General features: G+C 49.4%; 1 protein-coding gene across 4 annotated transcripts; it reads left to right on the top strand.

Annotated features, from left to right (window-relative positions):
• The first annotated feature begins 3,574 nt into the window (after positions 1-3,574).
• On the top strand, positions 3,575-25,486 carry CPNE7 (copine 7). Of its 4 annotated transcripts, none has more exons than XM_007531819.3 (15): positions 3,575-3,835; positions 5,440-5,622; positions 9,593-9,667; positions 9,921-9,995; positions 10,297-10,380; positions 11,604-11,693; positions 11,858-11,956; positions 12,456-12,542; positions 12,813-12,872; positions 13,764-13,897; positions 14,401-14,455; positions 14,562-14,613; positions 14,684-14,817; positions 24,029-24,265; positions 24,860-25,486. In XM_007531819.3, exons 1-15 carry the CDS (start codon positions 3,671-3,673, stop codon positions 25,061-25,063), a joined length of 1,734 nt encoding a protein of 577 aa, XP_007531881.1. In that variant the 5' UTR covers positions 3,575-3,670; the 3' UTR covers positions 25,064-25,486. The 4 variants fall into 4 exon arrangements, with proteins under 4 accessions (XP_007531881.1, XP_060040972.1, XP_016047367.1 ...); XM_016191881.2 differs by having other exon boundaries at positions 3,694-3,825; XM_060184989.1 differs by lacking the exon at positions 5,440-5,622.
• Positions 25,487-25,699: the final 213 nt, after the last annotated feature.

The following is a 25,699-nucleotide window of genomic DNA, read 5'->3' as shown; positions in this document are numbered from 1 at the left end:
CAACACAAGGGAATAAATAAAATAAATAAAGAAAAAAAGAAAGAAAAAAAGGAAAAAAGAATGAGAGAGAGAGACATTTGTAGCTGTTTCACTGCTCATGAAGATTGCCCTCTGCGAGTGAGAACCAGGGGCTTGAGCCTGGGTTCTTGCATATGGTATCATGTCTACTCAACTGAGTGTGCCACCCCCCAGCTCTTGGACTTCTCTTTAAGAAAAAAGGAGAGAGTTGGGTGGTAGTGCAGCGGGTTAAGTGTATGTGGTGCAAAGTGTAAGGTCCAGCGTAAGGATCCCAACTCGAGCCCTTGGCTCCCCATCTGCAGGGGAGTCTCTTTGCAAGCAGTGAAGCAGGTCTGCAGGTGTCTATCTTTTTCTCCCCCTCTCTGTCTTCCCCTCCTCTCTCCATTTCTCTCTGTCTTATCCAACAACGACGACATCAATAGCAACAACAATAAAACAACAGGGAAAAAAGAAAGAAAAAGAAAAAAGGAGGGGGGGCAGGAGGAGGAGAAGATTTGTTTACTATCGAGATAGATAGATAGAGAGAGAGAGAGAGAGAGAGAGAGGGAAAACCAGAGCATCACTCTGGTATATGTGATCCTGGGACTAGAGCTCAGGACCAAATGCTTTTAAGTCCTGTCTAAAATGCTTTTAGACAATGCACCACTCCCCATGTTACCCTCCCCCTTTTAAAAAATATATATTTTTTGAATGAGGGGGTGTGGGTGCTGGATGGTGGTGCACCTGGTTAAGCACACATAGTATGAAGTGCAGGGACCAGCACAAGGATCCCGGTTCAAGCCCCCAGCTCCCCACTTGCAGGAACATCATCTCACAAGCGGTGAAGCAGATCTACAGGTGTGTCTCTGTCCCTCTCTATTGTCCCCTCTTCTCTCAATTTCTCTCTGTCTCTATCCAATAAATGGGAAAAAAATGGCCTCTAGGAGCAATGGATTTGTAGCCAGCACCGAGCCCCAGCGATAACCCTGGAAGCAATAAATAATGAAATAAAATGATTTATAGATTAAATAAGAAAAGAGAGAGAGACCAATACCAGAGCACTGTTCAACTGTTCAGCTCTGGCTTATGGTGGTGCTGGGGTTTGAAGCTGGGGCTGAAGTGCCTCAGGCTTCAAAGGCTTATGCATAACCATTATGCTGTCTCCCCAGCTCCTTCTCATCCCTCTTGACCTCTGTCCCAGACTCCTTGCCAGCAAGGAGTCAGGAGTCTGGCCCAGGGAATCCAGTGGCTCCTGAACTGAGGTACAGTGTGGCCCCCTCTTTTCAGGTCATGAGGAGAGACAACAAAGCAGGCAGGGGTCTCCCGAGGCAAATCACCACCACACTTACTGTTAGGCCTTCCACATGGGACATAGCCCCAGAAAACATGAAGTCCTAAGTTTGATCTCTGACATTGAATGTGCTAGAGTGGTGCTCTGATTGTTTATCTTTTCTCTTGTGTTAATAAACAAATCTTTTTTTTAAATTTTTTTTAAATGCAGTACAGCTCTGCTTTGGAGAAAAGGAGCAGAAGGGCGACACCAGCACATCCTGTGTCTGGGTGTTAGAACATTATTTTTACTTGCTTATCTACACTTTCTAATTTCCCAATGAGGAACATGTGTTATTATTTCCTGTGCAATAAAAACAACAAAATGTCTGCAGGGAAAACTCATTTCCTGTGTCTGGCTGCTTCTGGGCTTCTTCCTGTGGGCTGGTCGCTGGGTAGCTGCAGTGCCCCCTGCCCACTACCAGGCATCCAGGGCTACAAGGAAACCAGATTTTCCTCCAGTTGACTCCTCTCTCTCTTCCTTTCTCTCTCTCTCCACCCATGGAGTCTGGAGCCACTGTTCTGGCCTTTCCTATAGAGTCACTGCAGGGGTGGGGTGAGGCAGCAGACCCCAGTAGGTTCACTGGTGTCTGGACCACAGAGACTGAATTCTCTCTCCTTTTAATGTACCTGCTGCTTAATGGGGTGCTGTGACATGTGATGGGTAAGAGACAGTCTCTGCTTGGGGGGGTGGGCAGGAGAACATTCTTCTTTCTTGTGAACTGGGCTGTGGGTGTGGCTCCTGAAGCCAGTACAGAAAGTCTGCAGAGGGGCTGAGGCTGCAGTGCTTGTGGGGGGTGGGAGGTAGTGGGGGGGCAGCCTCTGCAGAAAGTTCCCTGTGCTACTGGGCCTACCTGCATGGGGCTGGGGATCTCTGCATCTTGAACCCCACAGAAATTCGGAGCAGCCAAGGGCCACACCCAAGGGCAGATGAAGTAGGTGATCTGGGGAAATGGACTCTAGAGGACCAGGACCCTTGCAAAATGAGCCACCAGGAGCCACATGTATGAGCTTCCAACCCCAGGGAGGTGGAGGCAGAGACCTCTACAGGAAGGCTCCAGGCTGCTCTCAGGGACAGCACCTGGCTCTTACTCTCCCCAGTCTGGGCCATCTTCTGAGAGGGGGTGACTCTGTGAGGCTGGGCATGGGAAAAGAGAAAAGTTTTCTATGATCCAGGAGGTAGTGAAGTGGGTAGAGCTCTGGAAATCAAAGCATGAGGTCCTGAGTTCAAATTCTGGCATTGCATGTGCCAGAGTGATGCTAGGAGCTTTCTCCCCTTGCCTCCCCTTTTAATAAATAAATTAAAAGAAAAGGGAGATAAAGGGGTTCCAGACTGGCCCCCATCATGTCTGACCTGTCCCTCCTTTCTTATCAGGGTCCAAGTGGCACAGGCAGGCACTTCCATTCAGTGCAGAAACATCTTTGGAGCAACCACAGTGCTGCTGCCTGCCCTGTGGACTCTTCTTTCCCCAACACAACCCAGTCCCCGGGACAGCCATGGGGGGCCTCTGACCCTAGGATCCTCCTTTGGGGTTCTGCTGGCTGAGGCTGAGTCCCAGTGACTGGCACACCTGGTTAGTCTCTGTTGCCTGGTCCATCAGTCTCAACTCTTGAGACCTCAGTCATCACCCCTCCACACACACACACACACACACACACACACACACACACACACACACATTCACACACACAACATGACTCCAGTGGCTTTTGGTCAGGTTGTTACCCTATTTTTAAGCAGAAGTTGGCAAAGAGAATGGGCTATAGATAGTTTCTGTCTCACCAACACCTCCTCTTCCGCAATGCTTCTGCTGCATGGCCAGGTGTGGGGAACTCGGACCAGGTACATTGATGTGTGTGTGTGTGTGTATACATTGCATGTTTGTGGAGCATGCACAGTAGGCCCACCAGATACTTGTGGGTCAAGGACTGTGGCTCAAAATAGGGATGGCCCAGGAATTTATTGCTGAAATTTGGGGCTGCATTCCCCCTCACCTCTCAGAGGGTTTCCTGGGTGCATGACTCCTTTGTGCAGGCAGCTCTGAGCCTCCAGCCTTGAGCCAACCAGTGGGAGAAGGGGCATCTGGGTAGGGTATGGTGCAGCCCCCTCCCCCCATGCCATACCTCCCCACTCCAGTCCCTGGAATCCTTGTCCACCTGCTACCTCTCCCCGACCCTCCGAATCTCTCCTCCTCTCTCCGGCCCCGCCCCTACTGCCCTCCCCCTCTCTGTCCCCCCATTCCAGGCGCGGTGGCGGCGGTGGCCACGTGTGCCCGCGGGCGTGCGGGAAGCGCGGCCACGCCTGCTGCCTCCCTCTGGGCGCCCAGCAGTCCCCAAGAGGGAGATGAGCGCGGGCGCTGAGCAGGGGGTCCCCTCGGGGCTGCCGGCGCCCTGCGCTGCCAAGGTGGAGCTGCGGCTGAGCTGCCGGCACCTGCTGGACCGAGACCCGCTCACCAAGTCGGATCCCAGCGTGGTGCTGCTGCTGCAGGCGCAGGGCCGGTGGGTGCAGGTGGGTGGTAGGTGCGCGCTCAGGTGGGGCTCTGACTGAGGAGTGGGTACTGGCAGGTGTGTGTGTGTGTGTACAGATAGGTGGTGGACGGAGGTAGAGACCTGAGGACCCCGGGGGTAACCATGGGATTGGATGCAGGAGTGATTGGATACTTGCCACTCCTCAGGATAGAGGACCTGGAGTGCTGGACTGGGGTGGATATTCGGGCTAGATCTCCACGGAGTGGGGGAGGCAACTGGCAGGGATTACAAGCAGGAAGACAGGGAGAGCTCCCAGTTTGGGGGGCGAGGGGAGCCAGAGACTTGATTTCCAAGATCAGGGCGCCCCAGCTGAAGGGATCCCCACCCATCTTGCAAGTTCCAGCCAGGGTCTGTGATCCTGAGGTGACCAGCCAGTAGGCTGAATGTGGCTGGGTTGGGACAGACCTGGCTGGGAGGAGAGGGGTCTCCAAGCTGAGGGGTTCCCCCATGACCCCTTACCTTGCACACCATGCCTCTTCACCCACTGTCCGCTCCTTTCTTGGGTAGGTTACTGCAACAGTTGGGGTTTTTGACACCAGCTTATGTGAGCTACATGGCTTTACCTTGAAAGGGAGAGAGGATCATCAGGTGCAGGTGGATGGGGTTAGAGGGTATAGCTGTGTAGTGGAGGGAGTCACAACTTGAGCCCCAATCTGCATGGGCCACCCGTTCCCCCTTCAGTTGCATCCTTCCCTGTGCTCCAGGGGCTGAAGTACAGGTTGCACCCTGGTGATGCTGTGTGGACAAATGGGAGGGTGGTAGAATGTGACCTGGTTGTTGTTGTTGGTGTGTGTGTATGTGTGTGAGTTTAAGAACATCACTATAGAACCAAATTCTACTGCTCCCTAAATCTGTGACCTTGTGTCATCCCTTGTCATCTCCAAGACTCTATTTTTCTGAGACAGTGACCCCTCCCTTCATATATTCTGAGGATGAACAGCAGACCCCAGTCTAGTGTCTCTGTAGTGGTAGGCATGCTAAGAACTATTTGGGAGGAGGGATCCTTGTGCCCTCCTCCACTAGGCTACACAGACCCTCGTCGTGTGTGTGTGTGTGTGTGTAAGGGGGCTGTGGGACCCTGCAGCGAAGCATGGAATGGAATCCCAACTTCACAGGTTGTGCTTTCTGGGGGATGCACAGGTTAAGAAGGGAGCTTTATTGCCTGCCCAGCAGTGTGCTGAGGAGATATCTTTGCAGAGGTTGTCCAGCCTGGGGTTCTAGTCTGAGTTAGACTGGCCTGAATGCCCTTGGGAATGAGCCTTTCCTTCTGCGATGAGCCTGGAGCAGGCTCTGTGTGTGTGTGTGTGTGTGTGTGTGTGTGTGTGTGTGAAGGTTGGGGGGGGGCAGGAGCAGGGGATGGGAAGCTGCAGAGAAACTGAAGGTCTGGTGAGGGGTGGAGGGACTTTTATTTCAGGAAGGGTGGTGCCAAGGGTTCCTGGGAGTGACTCTTTCTCTCCTAAGGGTGGCCGAAAGTCCTATAACATGAGGTGGAGATTGGAGGACAGAGGGAGTGGGAGAGGGGACATTGAATGCTAGAAGAACAGAGGCTGGGGGGTGTGTGGTGTGTGTCATGGCTGCTTGCAGATGGACAGAACTGAGGTGGTCCGGAGCTGCCTGCACCCAGTCTTCTCCACGGTCTTCACGCTTGACTACTACTTCGAGGAGGTGCAGAAGCTGCGCTTCGAGGTTTACGACACCCATGGAGCCAGCAACCTGGGCTGTCAGGATGATGACTTCCTGGGGGGCATGGAATGCACCTTGGGGCAGGTGGGCATGGGCACAGGCAGCACAAGGGGCATAGGGTACAGGTTGGGAGGAAGGAGGCTGGAAGTATCCAGAAGACAAAAGACCTTGGATTGGTCCTAAGGCTGCTGTAGTGGCTCTGGTCTAATGGAGATTCCACCATGTGCTAGGTCCCTCTGCATGTGCCTGACTTTGCCTGTTTCTATAGCTCCTCTTTAAACAGTTCTTTTGAGCAGGGGAGATAGCATAATAGTTAATACAAAGAAACTCTCAAGCCTCATGTTCTGAAGTTCCAGGTTCAGTTCCTGGTACCACCATAAGGCAGAGCTGAGAAGTATTCTGGTAAAAGCAAACAGTTCAACAATTCTTAGTTATTTGGAAAACATACTACTTTAAACTGGGTTAAAAAAAACTACATTGTTCAAAATTCTGGAAGTGAGGGAGGAGGTGTATCATGCAGGTGTTTCCACTAGAGTTGCTCCCCCAGCACATGGGCACAAAGCTCAATCTCCAGGTGTATTTGCTTATGGTGCCAGGGTCGAACCCAGGGCTGTACATGTGCTCTACCACTGAAACCACCTCCCCATAGTCTCTGTGTGTATGTAAAGACACAATCATGCAAACTGTTTCCAACTTGTCCTTTTGACTGGGACATCAGGGACCTAGGTCCAGAGGTCCGCATCTTATGTGTCTATGGTGACTGCTCCACTAGCTGTATAGATGGGCCACCTCCTCATGGTTCCCAATTCAGTGTAATGGGGTACAGGGACTGGACCCTCTGCTCATGTGTCAGGCTTGGTATGAAGCCCACCAGCTCTTACACCTCCATGTTGAGGGTGCTCCCCTTTTCGTGGATGATTAATCCATGCCCAGTGAAATATGTGGCCTTAGGGGCTGACACCCATCATTTCTGACGTGGTATAGCTGGCCATCTCCAGAGCTCATGGACCATCTCCACCACTGCAGCCCCCTCCCCACAAGTCTGTTCTAGAATTCCATGTCGGTAAATCACAGTATGTTCTCATTTGTGTCTGCTCATTCAATGAACATGAGGGCTGTGTGACTCATTCCTCCCGCCTGGGCTGGAGCTGGTGGAGAGCAGATCTCTCCCTGGTCCCCAGAGAGAGATAAGAGCATAGTTTGGAAGGACAGTGACAGAGCAAAAGTCCACTCAAGTCAGTGTGGAAAAGTACAGACAAATGGACATATGTGCACAGATATACTCTCACACAGAGAGAAACATGCACAGACACTCAGATGTGTGGTTATCCACAGACACATCTGGATAGACGTATGACCTTTAGATTCTGGAAAGGTAGACTCCTTGATAGGCAGCTGTCTAGGCCAGGAAGGGCACCACAGTCACGGGTCAAGTGAGTGGATCCAGTGATGTAATCTTGAGCACATCCCTGACCTCCTCTGATGCTTGGAAGGATAGGAATAAATCCAGATCCTGCCTACAGGAAACACTGTAACCATTTTCACTAACCAACTATCCCCTCCTTCCTTCTTCCCTTGCTCCTTTTTTCCCTCCCTTCCTCCCTCCCTCCCTCACTCCCTACCATTCTTTCTTTGCCACTGGAGTTATCACTGGGGCTCAGTATCTGCATGATGATTCTACTATTCCCCCCCCCAATTTTTTAAAAAAGATTTTATTTATTTACTGATGAAAAATTTAAGAAGAGAGAGAAAGAAACATCACTCTGGTTACATGTGATGCTAAGGACTGAATTTAAGACCTCATTCTTAATAGTTCAATGCCTTATCCACTGCACCATCTCCTGGACTACTTTTTTCTCCTTTCTCTCTTCCTTCCTTCCTTCCTTCCTTCCTTTCTTTTTTTAATTTGATAGCAGAAATTGAGAGAGTAGAGGGAAATTGGGAGAGAGAAAGAGAAATGTTAAGGACTAGGTGGTGGTGCACCAGGTTGAGCACACATGTTACAATGCACAAGGACCCAGGTTCAAGCCCCAGTTCCCTATGGTAGGAGGAAAGCTTTTTTTTTTTTTATTTTTTTATTTAAGAAAGGATTAATTAACAAAACCATAGGGTAGGAGGGGTACAACTCCACACAATTCCCACCGCCCAATCTCCATATCCCACCCCCTCCCCCGATAGCTTTCCCATTCTCTATCCCTCTGGGAGCATGGACCCAGGGTCATTGAGGGTTGCAGAAGGTAGAAGGTCTGGCTTCTGTAATTGCTTCCTCGCTGAACATGGGCATTGACTGGTCGGTCCATACTCCCAGTCTGCCTCTCTCTTTCCCTAGTAGGATGGGTCTCTGGGGAAGCTGAGCTCCAGGACACATTGGTGGTGTCTTCAATCCAGGGAAGTCTGGCCGGCATCCTGATGATACCTGGAACCTGGTGACTGAAAAGAGAGTTAACATACAAAGCCAAACAAATTGTTGAGCAATCATGGACCCAAAGCTTGGAAAAGTGGAGAGGAAGTATTAGGGAGGTACTCACTGCAAACTCTAGTATACTTCTGCTTTCTTACTTTGGTGCCATACTCCAAACTCAGTCAATTTCTGCTTTGTGTTTCTACTTCTTCTTTTTTTTTTTTTTTTACATGCATAACATTCCCCAGATTCCCATTTAGCAATACAACCCCCACTATTTCATTCATCATTTTTCATGGACCTGTATTCTCCCCACCCACCCACCCACCCCAGAGTCTTTTACTTTGGTGTAATACTCCAATTCCATTTCAGGTTCGACTTGTGTTTTCTTTTCTAATCTTGTTTTTCAACTTCTGCCTGAGAGTGAGATCATCCCATATTCATCCTTCTGTTTCTGACTTATTTCACTCAACATGATTTTTTCAAGGTCCATCCAAGATCGGCTGAAAACGGTGAAGTCACCATTTTTTACAGCTGAGTAGTATTCCATTGTGTATATATACCACAACTTGCTCAGCCACTCATCTGTTGTTGGACACCTGGGTTGCTTCCAGGTTTTGGCTATTACAAATTGTGCTGCCAAGAACATACGTGTACACAGATCTTTTTGGATGGATGTGTTGGGTTCCTTAGGATATATCCCCAGGAGGGGAATTGCAGGGTCATAGGGTAGGTCCATTTCTAGCCTTCTGAGAGTTCTCCAGACTGTTCTCCACAGAGGTTGGACCAATTGACATTCCCACCAGCAGTGCAGGGGAGGAAAGCTTTGTGAGTGGTGAAGCAGTGCTGCTCCTGTCTCTGTTTCCACCTTTTTTAAGTTTTTTTTTTTTTTTTTTTTTAACCAGAGTACTGCTCAGCTCTGGTTTATGGTGGCTTGGGGGATTGAACCTGGGACTTTGGAGCTTCAGGCATGAGAGTCTCTTTGCATAACCATTATGATATCTACCCCCTGCTCTCTCTGTTTCTCTCCCTCTTAATAGCCTACCCTCTTGATTTCTTGTCTGCCTCTATCCAATAAATAAAATATAATAAAATTTTTTTTAAAAAAAGAAAAGAAAAACACTTGCAACCCTGCTTCCATGTTGATGAACTTTTCCCTCCTGCAGGGGCAGAGTGGGGTGGGGGCAGGGGTAACATGTGCACTCAGCCAGGTGTGCTACAGCTCGGCCCCCATCCCCATTTTTCTAAAAGGGGACTACAGATGTGACCCTGCGTGGGTGGGTGGGGGATTAGGGAGAATGACTTACAGCTTGTGTAGAAGTAGTCCTGTGGGGTCTGGGACAGGAGAAGAGAGAGAGGGAGGCAGATGAAGTGGGGGTGTGGGGGTACCTCATGACAGGATGGTGGAGAGCTGGGCAGCATCTCTAGCCACAAGCTTCTCTCACCCCAGCTCCAGGGCAACCCAGCCACATATAATGCTGCTTTTGAAGAGCTCACAGGACTAGGCTGCAAGCTGTTCCTACACCTGGGTGGTCCTAGCTGGGAGCATGATGAGGGAGGCTCCCTGGAGGGTTGGGGAGGAAGGAAGTGGGGGAGGAGGGACACAGAAAGGAGCTGTTAGACTAGGGTCCCCTCCCTGATGTCTGGCTCTAGATCGTGGCCCAGAAGAAGATGACCCGCCCGCTGCTGCTCAGGGTCGGCAGGAATGCTGGCAAGTCCACCATCACGGTGAGGCTCTTCCCACCCAGTCCTCTTGCCCTTGCTTGGTGATCCCATCTTGTGGGGGAAAAGGCTCCCTACAGAGCCTAAGGCTGCATCACTGCCTGGAGGGGGATCCCTAACACCTCCCCTGAGACCAGTCTGCTGCCAGGGAGGAGAAGGGGAGGGGTAGGGAGAGGGTACAGCAGCCTCCTGGAGCCTGTGGGCACCTTGGTAGGGTCTGGCTTATCTGCTGAGCTTGCAGCCCTGGCTTCTCTCCCAGGTGATAGCCGAGGACATCTCTGGGAACAATGGGTATGTGGAGCTGTGCTTCCAGGCCAGGAAGCTGGACGACAAGGTGGGTCATCTGCACTGTGCTGCCCCTCGTGCAGGGAGTCTGTGTCTGGGTGCAGTGCCTTCCCTCCAACTTCCTTACTGGACCCTTAGTTCACATGACGGGGCCCTGCTTAGTGTGAATGACAAGAAATGGCTTGATCTCAGTTCAGTTTCCTGACACCATGGGCAACAGGACAGGTCTGCTGTGTAAGCAAGGGGTCTCCCCTGGATAAGATGGGGTGTCCAGGAGTGGCAGTGAGGGTGCTGGGACTGAGACAGCAGCCTGGTGGATAGGTACCGCCCAGACATCACTCTGCCCCCAGGATGTCTTCAGCAAATCGGATCCCTTCCTGGAGCTGTTTCGAGTCAATGAAGATGGGAGTGAGCAGCTGGTATACAGGACGGAGGTGAGCCCAGCTCAAGGATGTGGGAGAACAGCCTGCTGGCTGGGACAGGAGAACATCAAGATAGTGGGGTCAGTGGGGGTGTGCAGGTTGCTAGAATCAGAATCTAGGTATTGAAGTAGTGGACTTGGACACTCTAACCAGCAACTGCCCTAGAATATTTATTTTTATTTATTCATCACCAGAACCTTGCTCAACTCTGGCTTATGGTGGTACTGAGGATTGAACGTGGGACCTGAGACCCTTAGACATGAAAGCAGTTGAGCAACTTACATAACCATTATGCTCTTCCCCACTCCTTTAAAGGCTCGTTTTTTGACTGATTGATGAGAGAGAGAGAGAACCAGCACATCACTCTGGCACATGCAGTGACAGAAATCGAATTCAGGATCTTGTACTCCTTGGGAGTACAAGGCTTTATCCACTGTGCCACCTCCCAGGCCACTGCTCTAAAATCTTAATTAATTAATTAATTTTTAACAGAGCACTGCTCAGCTCTGGTTTATGATGGTGCAGATGATTGAACCTGGGACTTCAGAGCCTCAGGCATGCAAGTCTCTTTGCATAACCATTATGCTATCTACCCTTTGCCCTAAAATCTTTATTTTTTTATGTGGCACTAGCAATCAAACCTATGGCCTCACACAAGCTCTACCACTAAGCATCCTCCCCGGTCCAATATTTTCTTCTTCACCTCTTCCTCCTCCTCCTCCTCCTCCTCCTCCTCCTTATCCTTCTCTTCTTTCTCCTCCTCCTCTTCCTCCCTTTTAAAATGAGGGAAAGAGAAACAGAGAGAGAGAGAGAGAGAGAGAGAGAGAGAGAAAGCAGACATTACAACACCACTCCACCATCCATAGGTGCCATTCGTTGGGTTCCTATGTAGTTCTGGGCTCAATTCCAGGGTTTCACATGATTAAGGCAGGTGTTATAAGCAGGTGCTATACCTTCCCAGGCCTCCTGTCCTAGAGTCTGGATTAGTAGATGTTCCTGCCTTATGGTGAAATGGCATTTCAGTTATAGCAGCAAGTGCTTTCCTTTGGAGATAATTTGAGTGCAAGTGTCTATTTAAGGACAACGGGGATATGGAATCCAGGTGGTGAGGAACAGGTGGAAATCAGACAGGAGGTTCTCATAGGAGGCATCAGGGACTCTGGGGACAATGGAAACAATGTGGCTGAGCCTCTGGCACCCAGACAGATCCCACTTCCTACTGACTCTCCCCACAGGTGGTGAAGAACAACTTGAACCCTGTGTGGGAGCCCTTCAAGGTGTCGCTCAGCTCCTTGTGCAGTTGTGAGGAGAAGCGCCCACTGAAGGTGAAAACCAGAGGAGAGGGAGGGAGATGAGGGGACTGGGCAGGATGGCTGGTCACTGGCTACACTCACCTCTTAGAGTTGTGGTTCTTGGGGAGGTGATGGGGCTGTCAGGGTAGATGGGGAGTTGCAGTCCACCCAGGGTTGATATGTGCTGTTTCCCCCAGTGCCTCATCTGGGACTATGATTCTCGAGGGAAGCATGACTTCATTGGAGAGTTTGCCACCACCTTTGAGGAGATGCAGCGAGCCTTCCAGGAGAACCAGGTGAGCCACCCAGATTCAGCACCTATGAGGACCAACCCAGCCCGTGGGCAGGGGGCACAGAGGCCATTGTCGAGTTCAGACTCAAGAAGGTCACTGAACACAATAGACAACTAATCTGTTTCCTAGCGTAGGGGCAGGGAGGTGGTCTCAGAAAAGGGTTTTCAAGAGTCGGGTGGTAGCACAGTGGGTTAAGTGCAGGTGGCGCCAAGCGCAAGGACCGGCATGATCCTGGTTTGAACCCCCGGCTCCCCACCTGCAGGGGAGTCGCTTTACAAGTGGTGAAGCAGGTCTTCAGGTGTCTGTCTTTCTCTCCTACTCTCTGTCTTCCCCTCCTCTCTCCATTTCTCTCTGTCCTATCCAACAATAACAACAATAATAACTACAACAATAAAAAAAAAAGGTCTTCAGGGAGGGAGCTAGAGCTATCTGCCTCCTGACCCCACAGGATGGAGTGCCAGGTGCTAGCCACAGGGGGTCTCTGCTTGCCCTTGTCCCTCAGGCACACTGGGACTGTGTGAATGCCAAGTATAAGCAAAAGAAGCGTCATTACAAGAACTCAGGAGTGGTGATCCTGGCAGACCTGAAGGTGAGGGGAGTCCCTGCCTGTAGATGGAAAGGCCTCTCTAAGCTCTGTAAAGAACCATGGGGTCCTCCCTGCAGTACCTCTCCTTCCCAGTCAAATAGGTTCTTTAGGACAGGGGGGAAGGAGGAGGTGGCGTGGAGGGGAGACAGAGAAGGGGGGGGGCATGGAATGGAGGTGGAGGGGGCCTGAGGCTGCCAGGGGGAGGGAGGATCCTGGGACCTGGCCTAGGCTTTCTTCGGTGGGACGGGCTGTGCCAACACATCTGCCTGGAAGTTCTACAGGGTCTACTCTTTCCTGGACTACATCCTGGGAGGCTGCCAGATCCACTTTACCGTGAGTCCAGCCTCTCCTATCCCTATCCCTTCACCTCCGCATGACACCCTCCCACCAGGCCCTTCTACATAGCCAGCTGGAGTGTGCACACATCAGCTTCTGGCTTCCTCTTGCTAGATGTGACTCAGAGCCAGGCCTGGCACCTGGGCAGATGTGGTAAAGGGGAATATGGCGAGCCCTTCAACAGCTCAAAGTTCCCAGATGCTAAACTCTTGACCAGGCTTTGCCTCCAGTGGTCCTTTCCCTTTATATGAAATGAGGACAGTGGTGCAGGAGCTGTGCACAATTCTCTTTGAGAGGGCACTTAACCAGGGCTTACCCTTGACTTGAAAATGTCAGGAGAGAACAACAGAGGTGGCTGGGCTGGGAGTAGGGATGGAGGGTAGAAGTGGCCCCCAGGGAAGAACACAGGACTTGCTTGCTTGAGACCCAGAATTTAGTCCCTAGCATCATGTGTGCTATAGCAGGGCTCTGGTTTCTCTCTCTTTAGTAAAATCTGAGGGGGAGAGAGAGAAATAGGAGCAATTATGTTTGATTAAATATCAGACCATGTGGCCAGAGGCCTAGAGCCACTGGGGTTCAGGGTACTGCCCTCCTAGGAGGTGATGACAAAAAGAGAAATGTCTGCTTGTTCCCTCCTTAGGGTCCAGTGACTTTGGGGTTGACAGGGTTGCTCAGCTGGGGACCATCAGCTGCCCTCCACCCCCACTGAGGACAGAGCCTGCCCCGTGGGTAGCACCCAGGTCTAGCCAAAGCACCAGGATCTAGTCTGGGCTTCTTCTCTGTCTCTGAGACTGTTTTCCTCATGTGTGTATGTGGGTGGGATGGGGCAGGTACCCATTTGGGCAAGATGGAGGAAGCTGGGGCTCAAAGTTCAGAGGGGCTCCACAGGTAGCCATCGACTTCACGGCCTCCAATGGGGACCCACGGAACAGCTGCTCCCTGCACTACATCAACCCCTTCCAGCCTAACGAGTACCTACAGGCCCTGCTGGCCGTGGGTGAGATCTGCCAGGACTACGACAGGTGCCCACTGCCCTACTGTCCCTTCCAAGGCCCCCAAGTTGCTTTATGTCCATGTACAGGGGTCAGAGACGCTATCTGGGGGTGGGAGGTGGGGTCAGAGGCAACTGCCTGGAAGGTGGTGTCTGACCAGGTATGGGTATCAACTTGTGGCTTCAGAGTAGAACCAAGCACCTTCTAGCTGACCCCTTGATGGGTCTGTCTGCATCCAATTCAGTATCCTCTGGTAGGTCCTTTGCCCTAACAACAATGTGGAATCTGTGTCTTATTTAGACATTAATAAATAGGGTGGAGGGGCATGTCTGGAGGGTGATGGGGTAGGGCAGACATAATAGCCTTCAGGGTTAAGAGAGAGAAAGTGGCTCAATACCACGTATATCTGGCAATGACCTTACTCTCTAGGCTTTGATTTTCCCCATTTGGCATGACATGTGAGGGAGGGGACTCATGGGAAGCAGGGACAGAAAGCCCCTGGAAAACCAGAGACCCTGTGTCACCTCTTCTAGTGATAAGAGGTTCTCCGCTCTGGGGTTTGGAGCCCGGATCCCCCCAAAATTCGAGGTAGGAGAGTGGCATCCCCTGTTCCCTTGGTACCTCTCATGGCTTGGAGTCCTTGGCACATGGTGGGAGCCAAGCCACAGCTGACAAGTCCCTGTGTGTCCCCCAGGTGTCTCATGACTTTGCCATCAACTTCAACCCTGAGGATGACGAGTGTGAAGGTAGGAACAGGAGGGTGTGTGTATGTGGGGGTGCCCCACCATAGACCCAACTCACCTCATCTCCTCACAGGCATCCAGGGCGTGGTGGAGGCCTACCAGAACTGCCTGCCCAGGGTCCAGCTCTACGGTCCCACCAATGTGGCACCCATAATCTCCAAGGTGGCACGCATGGCTGCAGCTGAGGAACATAGTGGGGAGGCCTCAGTAGGTGCCCGGGGGAGTGCTGGAGCAGGTGGGGAGGTGGATGGGGGTTTGTGTAAGGTGGAGGTACAGAGGGTCAAAAGTGAAGGTCCTGAGAGAGAACAGAGAGTGGGGGCTGAGGGCTTGCTCTCCTTTGGGGTCCCTCATTTACCCAGAATCTTGGTTTTTCTGTTCCTTCCAAAACACCAGACTCTGTTTATTATCTCTTCCTCACATCGTGACTGTTTATATACATGCTTAGTTTACATGAATGACTGTGCTAAAGGCTGCATTCTGTTTTGCTTTTTCATTGTCTTTAAGGCTGTGTTCTGTGCAGGGAGGCTCTGTTTTCTGCTTTCCTTTAGCTTCTTATTTTAAAACATTAACATTACTGAGGAGTGGTAAGAACAGAAGGTCACCTGGACAGAGGTCAAAGACTTCAGGCAGAAAACACATGCACATGTACACATGTACATACACACACAGAGTCACTCACTGTGCTTCATACTGACTGCAGGCACCGCACTCTAGCTTTCAGATCCAGAGGAATTTGCTATTCACCCACACTTGTACCCTCACACCACTCACATCCCCAGCCCATAGTTTAGTCTCTTCGGTTCTGGTGGTCCTCAGCCTTCTTTGTCTTTATGAGTTGGCTGTCTAAATTCCAGCTACATGAGCTCCTATTGTGTAGAGTGCCTTGAACCCTGTCTGAGAGGTGACCCCACATTTTAGACTCATTGCCTCAGGTACAGAAACCTAAAAACAGACTCATAAAGGTGTTGTGCAGAGAAGATAGACAGAGGTCTGGTCCCCAGCTGTCCCAGGCCTTGGGCTGGGAGGAAGAGAGAAGATGCAGTGCTGAGCTGGGCCCAGCAGCTTCAGTTCTGAGTCCATGGGCAGATGGTATAGCTTACCATGTCCCCACCATGCACTTGGGAAGGGTGGGCAGTGCCCAGGCAGTGTGCCATCTGCTCAAGGAGTGTTCACCACTGCCCGTTCTTTTCAACGGTTTCTATGCTTCTCCTCTTCCTCCTCCTCCACCTCCTTTTCCTCTTCCTTCTCTGCCTTTTATTTATTTATTTAGCCTCCAGGGTTACTGATACGGCCCTTCACTGCCATTTCCCCCCCATTTTTTGTTGCCTTTGTTGTTATCATTATTGGATAGGACAAAGATAAATCAAGAGACGAAGAGAAGACAGAGAGGAGGAGAGAAAGATAGACACCTGGGATGGGGGTAGATAGCATAATGGTTATGCAACGAAACTCTCATGCCTGAGGCTCCAAAGTCCCAGGTTCAGTTCCCCACACTACCATAAGCCAGAGCTGAGCAGTGCTCTGGTAATAAATAAATAAATAAATAAATAAATAAATAAATAAAAAGATAGACACCTGCATACCTGCTTCACTACTTGTGAAGCAACCTCCCTGCTGGGAGGGGCTGGGACCAGGATCTTTATGCTGGTCCTTGTGCTCTTCTCGGTCTTCTTAAGCTTTTTTTATTGAGACAGAGAGAGAGAGGAGAGATTGGTCATAAAAGCACTCTGGCATATGTGGTGCTGGGGATCAAACTTGGGATCTCACACTTGGAAGTCCAAAGCTTGACCACTGTGCCACCTCCCAGCCACACTATGCTACCCCTTCTTCTTTTGCCATCAAGGTTATTATTGGGGCTCAGTGCCTGTACAATTCTACCCTTTCTGACAAATTTTTGTAGGGGTGAGAGACATGGACAAAGAGAGAGACAGGGAGAAAGAGAAGGACAGAAAAAACAGAGAGGAGAGGCACCTGTAGCACTGTTTGATCACAAGTGAAGTTTCCCTCTGCAGATGGGGTCTTGGGCTTAAATTCAGGACTTAACACATGGTTGGTGTACCACCACCCACCTCTCCTTCCTCCCCTTCTGCTTCCATTCCCTTCCCTACCTCTTCTTATTTATTTATTTGTTTGTTTATTTATTTATTTATTTTTACCAGAGCACTACTCAGCTCTGATTTATGGTGGTTCTGGGAATTGAACCTGGGACCTTGGATCCTCAGGCATGAAAGTCTGTTGTATTATTGCTGCTACTATCTCCCCTACCAGTATCTCAGCAGTAATGTACAGAATTTGAATACATTAGGACCCCAGTCTGGTCCCCTAGCACAGCGTATGAGCTGAGCTGTGGTCTGATCTATTTCTTTATTTCTTTTTACTTGTCACCAGGGTTCTTGCTAACCTGAGAATCACTCTGGCACATTTTTGCAATGACAAATATTGAACTCAGGACCTCATGCTTGAGAGTTCAATGCTTTATGCAACTGTGCCACTTCCCAAACTGCTGAGTTGGGGGGGAGTTTTGGACCCAAGGAGATAGTATAATGCTTATGTAAAAGACATTTAATATATATATATAATAGAGAGACAGAGTGGTTGGAATAGACCACAACACTGAACCTTCTTTAAATGTGAGGACTGGGATCAAAACTGGGTTGTGCACATGGCAAAGCACTGTACTATCCAAGTGAGCTATTTTGCCAGCCCCTATGTGAAAAAGCTTTTCATGCCTGAGGCTCTAAGGCCTCAGGTTCAATTCCCTGCAATATCATAAACCAGAGCTGAGCAGTGCCTCGGTAAAAGAAAAAAGAATAATTTTATTATAGAAAATTCTAAACATCAAAGGTCAAGAAATAAAAAAGGAGCCCACAGTGTGGTATGGGAGTGGTGAAGTGGGTAAAGTATGGAACTCTTGAGCATGAAATCCCAAGTTTGCTCCTTGGCTTCACATATGCTAGCGTGATGCTCCGACTCCTGGTTCTCTTTCTTATCATAAATAAATAAATTAATTGATTAATAATAAAAAATGAAGTCCACAAATGTACCACCTTGTTCTACAGTTGTTAGCAAACAGCTGAGACAGTCAGGGAGCTCTACCTTCTCCCCTCCCAAATCTAAACTTTTGTGTTCTTTCTATTTTGAAAGAATTTCAAACTTGCACAAAAGTTGCAAAAATATGATAGAACTCTGGTATATCTGGGGCTGACCAGTCACTTACCTTCACTTTGTTTTGTGGTTTTGTGAGTGTGGATACTGTTGATTTCTTTTCTGTGTATATTCACATTAAACTACTATGTTTATAATGATAGAACACAAGTCACATAAAATTTACCATTGTACCTGTTTTGAAGTATGCAATTTAGTGACATCAAGTATATTCATAGACTATACAAGAATATATAATTCTTAGTCTAGTTCTGAACTTTGCATCACCACAGAGGAATTGTGCTAAAAAATTGTTCATGATGCTCTTTTTAAAAAATATCTATTGGGGGCCAGGCAGTGGTGCACTAAGTTAAGCGCACATACTACTAAGCCCTAGGACCCGCTCAGGGATCAGGGTTTGAGCCCCTGGCTCCCTACCTGTAGGGGGAAGCTTCACAAGTGGCAAAGCAGGTCTGCAGATATCTTATCATTTTCTCTCTCTATTTTTCCCTCTTCTCTCAATTTATCTCTGTCCTATCCAATTAAAAAAAAAAGAAAATGGAAAAAATGACTGTCAGTAACAGTGGATTTATAGTGCTGGCACCAAGCCCTAGCGATAGCCCTAGGGGCAAAACAAATAAATAAATAAGTTATATATATATATCAGACAGGGGAGACAGCATAATTATTATGCAAAGAGACTTTTATGACTGATGCTTCAAAGTCCCAGGTTCAATTACCTGAACCACCATAAGTCATAGCTGAGTAGTGTTCTGGAAGAAACATACAAAAATCTATCAATTATCTGTCTATCTACCTATCTATCTATATCGTCTATCTACCTATCTATCTTAGAGAGAGAAAGTGAGAGTAAGAGAACTGGAATATCATTCTGGTACATGTGATGCCAGGATCAAGCTCAGAACTTCATCTTTGACAGTCCAGCTCTTTATCCACCATGTTACCTCCTTGGCTGCTGTTATTTTTTAATGTATTTTATTTATTACTTTATTTATTAATTATGAATGTTTTTTACTTAAGCACTGCTCAGCTCTGGCTTATGGTGGTGTGGGGGATTGAAACTGGGACTTCAGAGCCTCAGGCATGAATATCTTTTTGCATAACCACTGTGCCATCTCACCAGCCCCCTTTCTGACTCTCTCTTTCTCTTCCTTTCAATCAAGGCAGAAAGGGAGGTGGGCACAGCACTGAAACTTCCTTCAATGTGGTGGGGACTGAGTCTGGACTTGGGTTTTGTACCTGACTGAGCGAATGTTACAGTGCACAAGGACCCAGGTCCAACCTCCTGGTCCCCACCTGCAGAGGGAAAGCTTTGCAAGTAGTGAAGCAGTTTTGCAGGTGTCTCTGTTTCTTTCCCTCTCTATCACCTCCTTCCCTCTCAATTTCTGGCTGTCTCTATGCAGTAAATAAATAAAGATAATAAAAATTTAAAAAATGAAAGAGAAGCCAGAGCACCACTCACCTGTAGCACCAGGGATGGAACTGGGAGCCTCAGACATTTAAGTCCTGCACGATACCAGTTGAGTATTTCCTGGCTGCCACACACAATTTTGTGAACTGTTTGAGAGCAGATTGTATATTCTTCCCCTTTAAAATGATTAAAAAAAAATTTTTTTTTTCCTCCAGAGTTATTGCCAGGGCTCAGTGCCTGCACCACGAATCCACTGCTCCTGGAGACCACTTTCCCCCCTTTTTTAAAAAAAATTTTTTTAATTAATTTTATTTTTGAGAGAGATGCAGAGAGAGACACACACACACAGAGAAACATCAGAGCACTGCTTCTTCTTCTTCTAGCGTTTGCCCTTCTTCCGTAGCCAGTCAACAGCGTCAGGTTGAGCCTGATGTAAAGTTTCGAGACCTCCTTTGAATCTGGAGAGGTGGCAGTCGTTGACTATGTGGGTCATAGTCTGTCTGTAGCTGCAGGGGCAATTCGGGTCATCTCTGGCTCCCCAGCGATGGAACATAGCGGCGCACCGGCCATGGCCTGTTCGATAGCGATTGAGGAGGACCCAATCATAACGTGCTAGGTCAAAGCCGGGTTGACGCTTGCAGGGGTCTGTGATGAGGTGTTTGTTCTTTACCTCAGCTGACTGCCAACTCTGTTTCCAAGAGTCTGGAACAGAGAAGTTCAGTGTTAGGCATAGGGGACCAGATTGGGTGACGAGACGTCAAGCGTTGGACAGGGTGGGCGAAGATATCCGCATATATTGGCAGGTCCGGTCTAGCGTAGACATGGGAAATGAACTTAGATGATGCCGCATCCCGACAAATATCTGGTGGGGCGATGTTGCTAAGAACTGGCAGCCATGGAACCGGGGTGGAATGGATGGTTCCAGAAATTATCCTCATGGAGGAATATAATTTGGAATCGACCAAGTGGACATGGGGGCTAAGGAACCATACTGGGGCACAGTATTCTGCAGTGGAATAGCATAATGCCAGAGATGATGATCGCAGTGTGGAAGCACTCGCGCCCCATGAGGAGCTGGCCAGTCTTGCAATGATGTTATTCCTTGCGCCCACCTTTGCTGCAGTTTTTATGAGATGTTTGTGAAATGACAGAGTGCGATCGAGAGTAACGCCAAGATAGACTGGCTGGGCTTCATGCCGGATTCTCGTACCGCCAAGCTGCACATTAAGCTCACGCGAGGCCGAGGCATGGTGTAGATGGAAAACAGATGATACCGTTTTTGCAGTGCTAGGGATTAGTTGCCATTTTTTACAGTAATCAGATATCAGAGACATGTCTTTCGTGAGTGTTTCCTCGAGGATGTCAAACTCGGATGCCTGAGTTGCACAGCAGATGTCATCAGCGTAGATGAACTTCCTTGAAGAAGTTTCTGGGAGGTCATTGATGTAAATATTAAATAGCGTAGGAGCCATAACAGAGCCCTGGGGGAGGCCACTTGAGACAGGTCTCCATCTGCTAGACTTGTCACCCAGATGCACCCGGAATCTTCTGTTTTGGAGAAGAAACGATATAGTGTTGGCCACCCATGGAGGCAGGCATCTTGAGATCTTGACTAGGAGACCACCATGCCAGACCGTGTCATAGGCTGCTGTGAGATCAACAAAGACAGCACCCGCCTTTAAATTCTTCTGGAATCCATTTTCAATGTAAGTTGAGAGGGCCAGGGCTTGTTCGCAGGTAGATCTTCCTGGGCGGAAACCAGGTTGGGCGGATGATAGGAATTTCTCTGCTCATCACCATAAACTCTGGTTTATGGTGGTGCTGGGGATTGAACCTGGGACTTTGGGGCCTCAGGCATGAAAGTCTGTTTGCATAACAATTATGCTGTCTCCCCGCCCACTTTTCCCCTTTTGTTACCCCTGTTGTTTTATCATTGTTGTGGTTATTTTTGCTGCTGTCGTTGGATAGGACAGAGAGAAATAGAGAGAGAAGGGGAAGATAGAGAGGGGGAGAGAAAGATAGACACCTGCAGATCTGCTTCACAACCCGTGAAGCCACTCCCCTGCAGGTGGGGAGCCAGGGGCTTGAACTGGGACCCTTACACCAGTCCCTGTGCTTCGTGCCACGTGTGCTTAACCTGCTGCGCTACCGCCCGACTCCCAATTTTTAAACTTATTTTATTGATTTATGAGCAAGGAGAGAGAACTGAAGTCTAGCACGTGTGGTGCTGGTAATTGAACTCTGGACCACAAGCTTGAGAGTTCAACCTTTTTCCCACTGCACCAGTTCCTAGGCCTCTTCTTTCCCTTTATACTTCAGTGTATATTTCCCAAGATCAAGATATACTCTTATATAATCATAGCACAATACAAAATTCAAGGAATGAGGGCCAGACAGTGGCACACCTAGTTAAGTGCTAACATTATAGTGCACAAGGACCTAGGTTCAAGCCCCTGGTCCCCACCTGCAGGGGAAAGCTTCACGAGTGATGAAGTAGAGCTGCAGGTGTCTCTCTGACTTTCTACCTCTTTATCTCCCCCTCCCCTCTCAACTTCTCTCTATCTCTATCCAATAATAAATAAATAAATAAATAAAAACAAATTTAAAGAAATGTAATTTTTATAAAACTTTTATGAATTACGTAGTATACATTCCAATTTCATTAATTGTTTCAATAGTAATTTCATAGTAATATTACTCATGCTTCAGAATGTTTCCCAGAATTAGGATCATAGTAAGTTGTTGTGCTCTCATGTTTTTTATTTATTTATAGTCTCCAGGGTTATCACTGGGGCTCAGTGACTACACTACTGCTCCTGGTGGGCAGCCATTTTTTCCATTTTACTGGACAGGACAGAGAGAAATTGAGAGAAGAGGGAAAACAGAGAGGGAGAGGGCCTGGGTGGTGGCGCACCCGGTTAAGTGCAAATGTTACAGTGCACATGGACCCGGTTTGAGTCCCTGGTCCCCACTTGCAGGGGGAAAGCTTTGCAAGTGGTGAAGCAATGCTGCAGATGTCTCTCTGTCTCTGTCTTTTTCTATCTCCCCCTTCCCTCTCGATTTCTGGTTGTCTCTATCCAATATAAATAAAGATGAAAATATTTTAGAAAGAAAATAGAAAGGGAGAGAGAAAGATAGACAGGCACCTGCAAACCTGCTTCACTACTTGTGAAGCATCCCCACTGCAGGTGGGGAACCAGGGTTTCAAACTAGGATCCTAGCGCTTTGGACTGTGTGCTTAACCCAGTGCACCACCGCCCGGCCCCCTCTCATGTTGTTGTTGTGTTATTATTATTATTATTATTTGCCTCCAGGGTTATTGCTGGGGCTTGGTGCCTGCACCACAAATCCACTGCTCCTGAAGGCCATTTTTCCTATTTTGTTGCCTTTGCTATTGCCATTGTTGTTGTTATTGTTACCATTGCTGATGTTGTTGGATAGGACAGAGAGAAATCTAGAGAGGAGGGGAGACAGAGAGGGGGAGAGAAAGATAGACACTTGCAGACCTGCTTCACCACTTGTGAAGCAACCCCCCTGCAGGTGGGAAGCCAGGGGCTTGAACTGGGATCCTTGCACAGGTCGGTGCACTTTGTGCCATGTGTGCTTAACCCCCTGCTCTACAGCCCGGCCCCCTCAGGTTATCTTTTTTTATTTTATTATTTTTTATTGACTTAATAATGATTGACAAGACCATAGGACAAGAGTGGTACAATTCCACACAATTCCCACCACCAGAGTTCCACATCCCACTCCCCCAGCCATTGGAAGCTTTCCTATTCTTTATCCCTCCGGGAGCAGGGACCCAGGGCCATTATGGGGTGCAGATGGTGGAAGGTCTGGCTTCTGTAATTACTTCTTTGATGGACATGGTCGTTGACAGGTCAATCTATACTTCCAGTCCTCTCATGTTATCTTGATGCAAGTCTCAGACACATAATTTCAACTGTACATACTTTCACAAGTGATAAAGTCTCCTTCCTGCTGCAGGACCCTGTCCCCCAGCCCCCCACAGTAATCATTTCTTTTTTCTATGTTGATTTTTAAAAAAAATTTTGTTTATTTATTTTCCTTTTTTGCTGCCCTTGTTGTTGTAGTTATTATTGCTGTTGTTAGGACAGAGAGAAATGGAGAGAGGAGGGGAAGACAGAGAGGGGGAGAGAAGGATAGACACCTGCAGACCTGGTTCACCACCTGTGAAGCAACTCCCCTGCAGGTGGGGAGCTGGGGGCTTGTACTGGGATCCTTACCCTGGTCCTTGCACTTTGCACCACATGCGCTTAACCCACTGCGCTACCGCCTTACTCCTGATTTTTTTTTTTTTTTTAACCAGAGCACTGCTTAGTTCTGGCTTATGGTGGTGTGGGGGATTGAATCTGGGGCTTTGGAGACTCAGGCATGAGAGTCTCTCTGCATAAGCCTTATACTATCTACCCTACTACCCCTGCCCCTGTGGTAAACATGAGGTGAATCTGAGGGGATTGTCTGAGTCTGTCTAGCTGGGCAAAGCAGTCTTGGATCCTAGAGAACCTCAGCCCCTGTGACTGAAGCACCCTCTGTTTCTAGCCTCAGACCCAGTTCAGACCCCACTCCTACAGCCTCAGGGTCCCATGTAAAATGTGCCAGTATTGCACCCACATGGGTGTTGGAGGCTATGATGGGAGATAAGTGACCTACTGCCCAGAAATGGTGCCCAGGAGCTGTCATGACAGAGGGCTGTGAGCTTCAATTGACACAAAAGGGGCAAGCTAAAGAGCAGGGACTGGTGTTCAGCCTGCAGGTGGACAAGGGACTGGTGTGCTGAGGAACAGTGCCTGAGGGATGCTCCTCCCTTGTGTACTGCAGCAGTACTACATCCTGCTGATCTTGACGGATGGAGTGGTTACTGACATGGCGGACACTCGGGAGGCCATAGTGCGTGCCTCCCACCTGCCTATGTCCATCATCATCGTGGGTGTGGGCAATGCCGACTTCACCGACATGCAAGTCCTAGATGGCGATGACGGTGTGCTACGCTCCCCCAGGGGTGAGCCTGCCCTGCGTGACATTGTGCAGTTTGTGCCCTTCCGGGAGCTCAAGAATGTAAGTTGGAGATGTGGGAGGGAGTGAGGGTGGTGCAAGAGGTGGGAGAAGTAAGGACAGTGGTGGTGGTGAGGCAGCAGGGTCACTGGGGACCCATAGTGCCTGTCGCAGGTTCTGCCACCTCCTTTTACTGTCCTGTTCAGCCATCCAAGCTCTAAGCCTTTCTGTTATGAACCATGTCAGATTCTCCAGAGAAGGAAGGGGACTCCCAAGAGTCTACCAGAGACTTCCTCTCTTCTTTCAGACTTGTCAGTGGCACAGGGAGACACATAGATCACATAGGCACATGCACGTACACACACCTACACAGCCGCATACACTTGCATGGTTTCACCAGCACTGCCGTAGATCCTGCTTTCTGTGCTGGGTGGGGTGGGTGGTCATGTGAACAAAAGTCCTGTTGTAGGCAGGCAGTGCCGGGCCTGTCCCTTTTCCTCAAGGTTCTGGCTGTTGGGGCACAGGCTGTGGACACACTTAAGCAATTCCTGCTTCAGTTGTGGAGGAAAGGCTCAGGATCCAAGGAGGGGCTGGGTGATTAGTTGGGGACTGGGACTGAGACGGTCCCCATCTGACATGTATGTCCCCTCCCTGCAGGCATCCCCTGCTGCACTGGCTAAGTGTGTGCTGGCTGAGGTGCCCAAGCAGGTGGTGGAGTACTATAGCCACAGGGGCCTGCCTCCCCGAGGCACCAGCGCCCGGGCTGGAGAGGCCAGCCTGGCCTCCACTCATGAGGATACTGGAGCTGGAAGGGCCACCAGGAGTCCCTCTCACACCACCCAGCAACCTCGAGGCCCTTAACCCTTCCTCATCCCATTCTTGCCTTCAGCCCAGGCCCACCCTTCCTTCTCCCAGGATTCAACAACTGTGGCCCCCAAGGTCAGTGGTGGAACAAATCCAGGGCTGTGGGGGTCCTGACACAAAAGCAGAAGATCTGGGCAGCTTGCAGTATCTGCCCTACCCCTGAATGAAAGAAGAGTGTGAATGGGGTGGGAGGTGGGGGAGTCTTCTGCTTTGCTTCTGACCTTTGTAGAGGAGGCAGCATGACTGCATCTCAGCTACTGAGAAAGCCTTGGTTACCCCAAACACCCACCATACAACCTTATTCCTCTCTGCCCCCAGTGGTGCCCTCTGCAAGCTCCCCATCCTCCTGTCTCAGCACCCCATTAGTGCACTTAGGGTGGGGTCTGGGTTTCTGGTATAATAAAGTGTTGTCTTGTTGCAGTTTTGTCTCCTTCCTGTCCTCACCCTGAAGTAGAGGACTGCATCAGCACTGATGGGGTTGGGCAACTCTGCCCCCTTTAGACCCCATGCTCCATAGAATGGACTGTCTAGTCTCAGGTTTAGGGCGGGGAAGATAGTATAATAGCAGGGTGGGGGGGTGGGGGTGCTGGAGGTGGTGTACCTAGTTAACCACATATAATACTATGTGCAAGG

Source organism: Erinaceus europaeus, chromosome 2, assembly GCF_950295315.1.
Source record: "Erinaceus europaeus chromosome 2, mEriEur2.1, whole genome shotgun sequence".
Taxonomy (NCBI): domain Eukaryota; kingdom Metazoa; phylum Chordata; class Mammalia; order Eulipotyphla; family Erinaceidae; genus Erinaceus; species Erinaceus europaeus.
The sequence above is the reverse complement of the archived record's forward strand: the minus strand, read 5'-3'. Positions and strand labels throughout refer to the sequence as shown.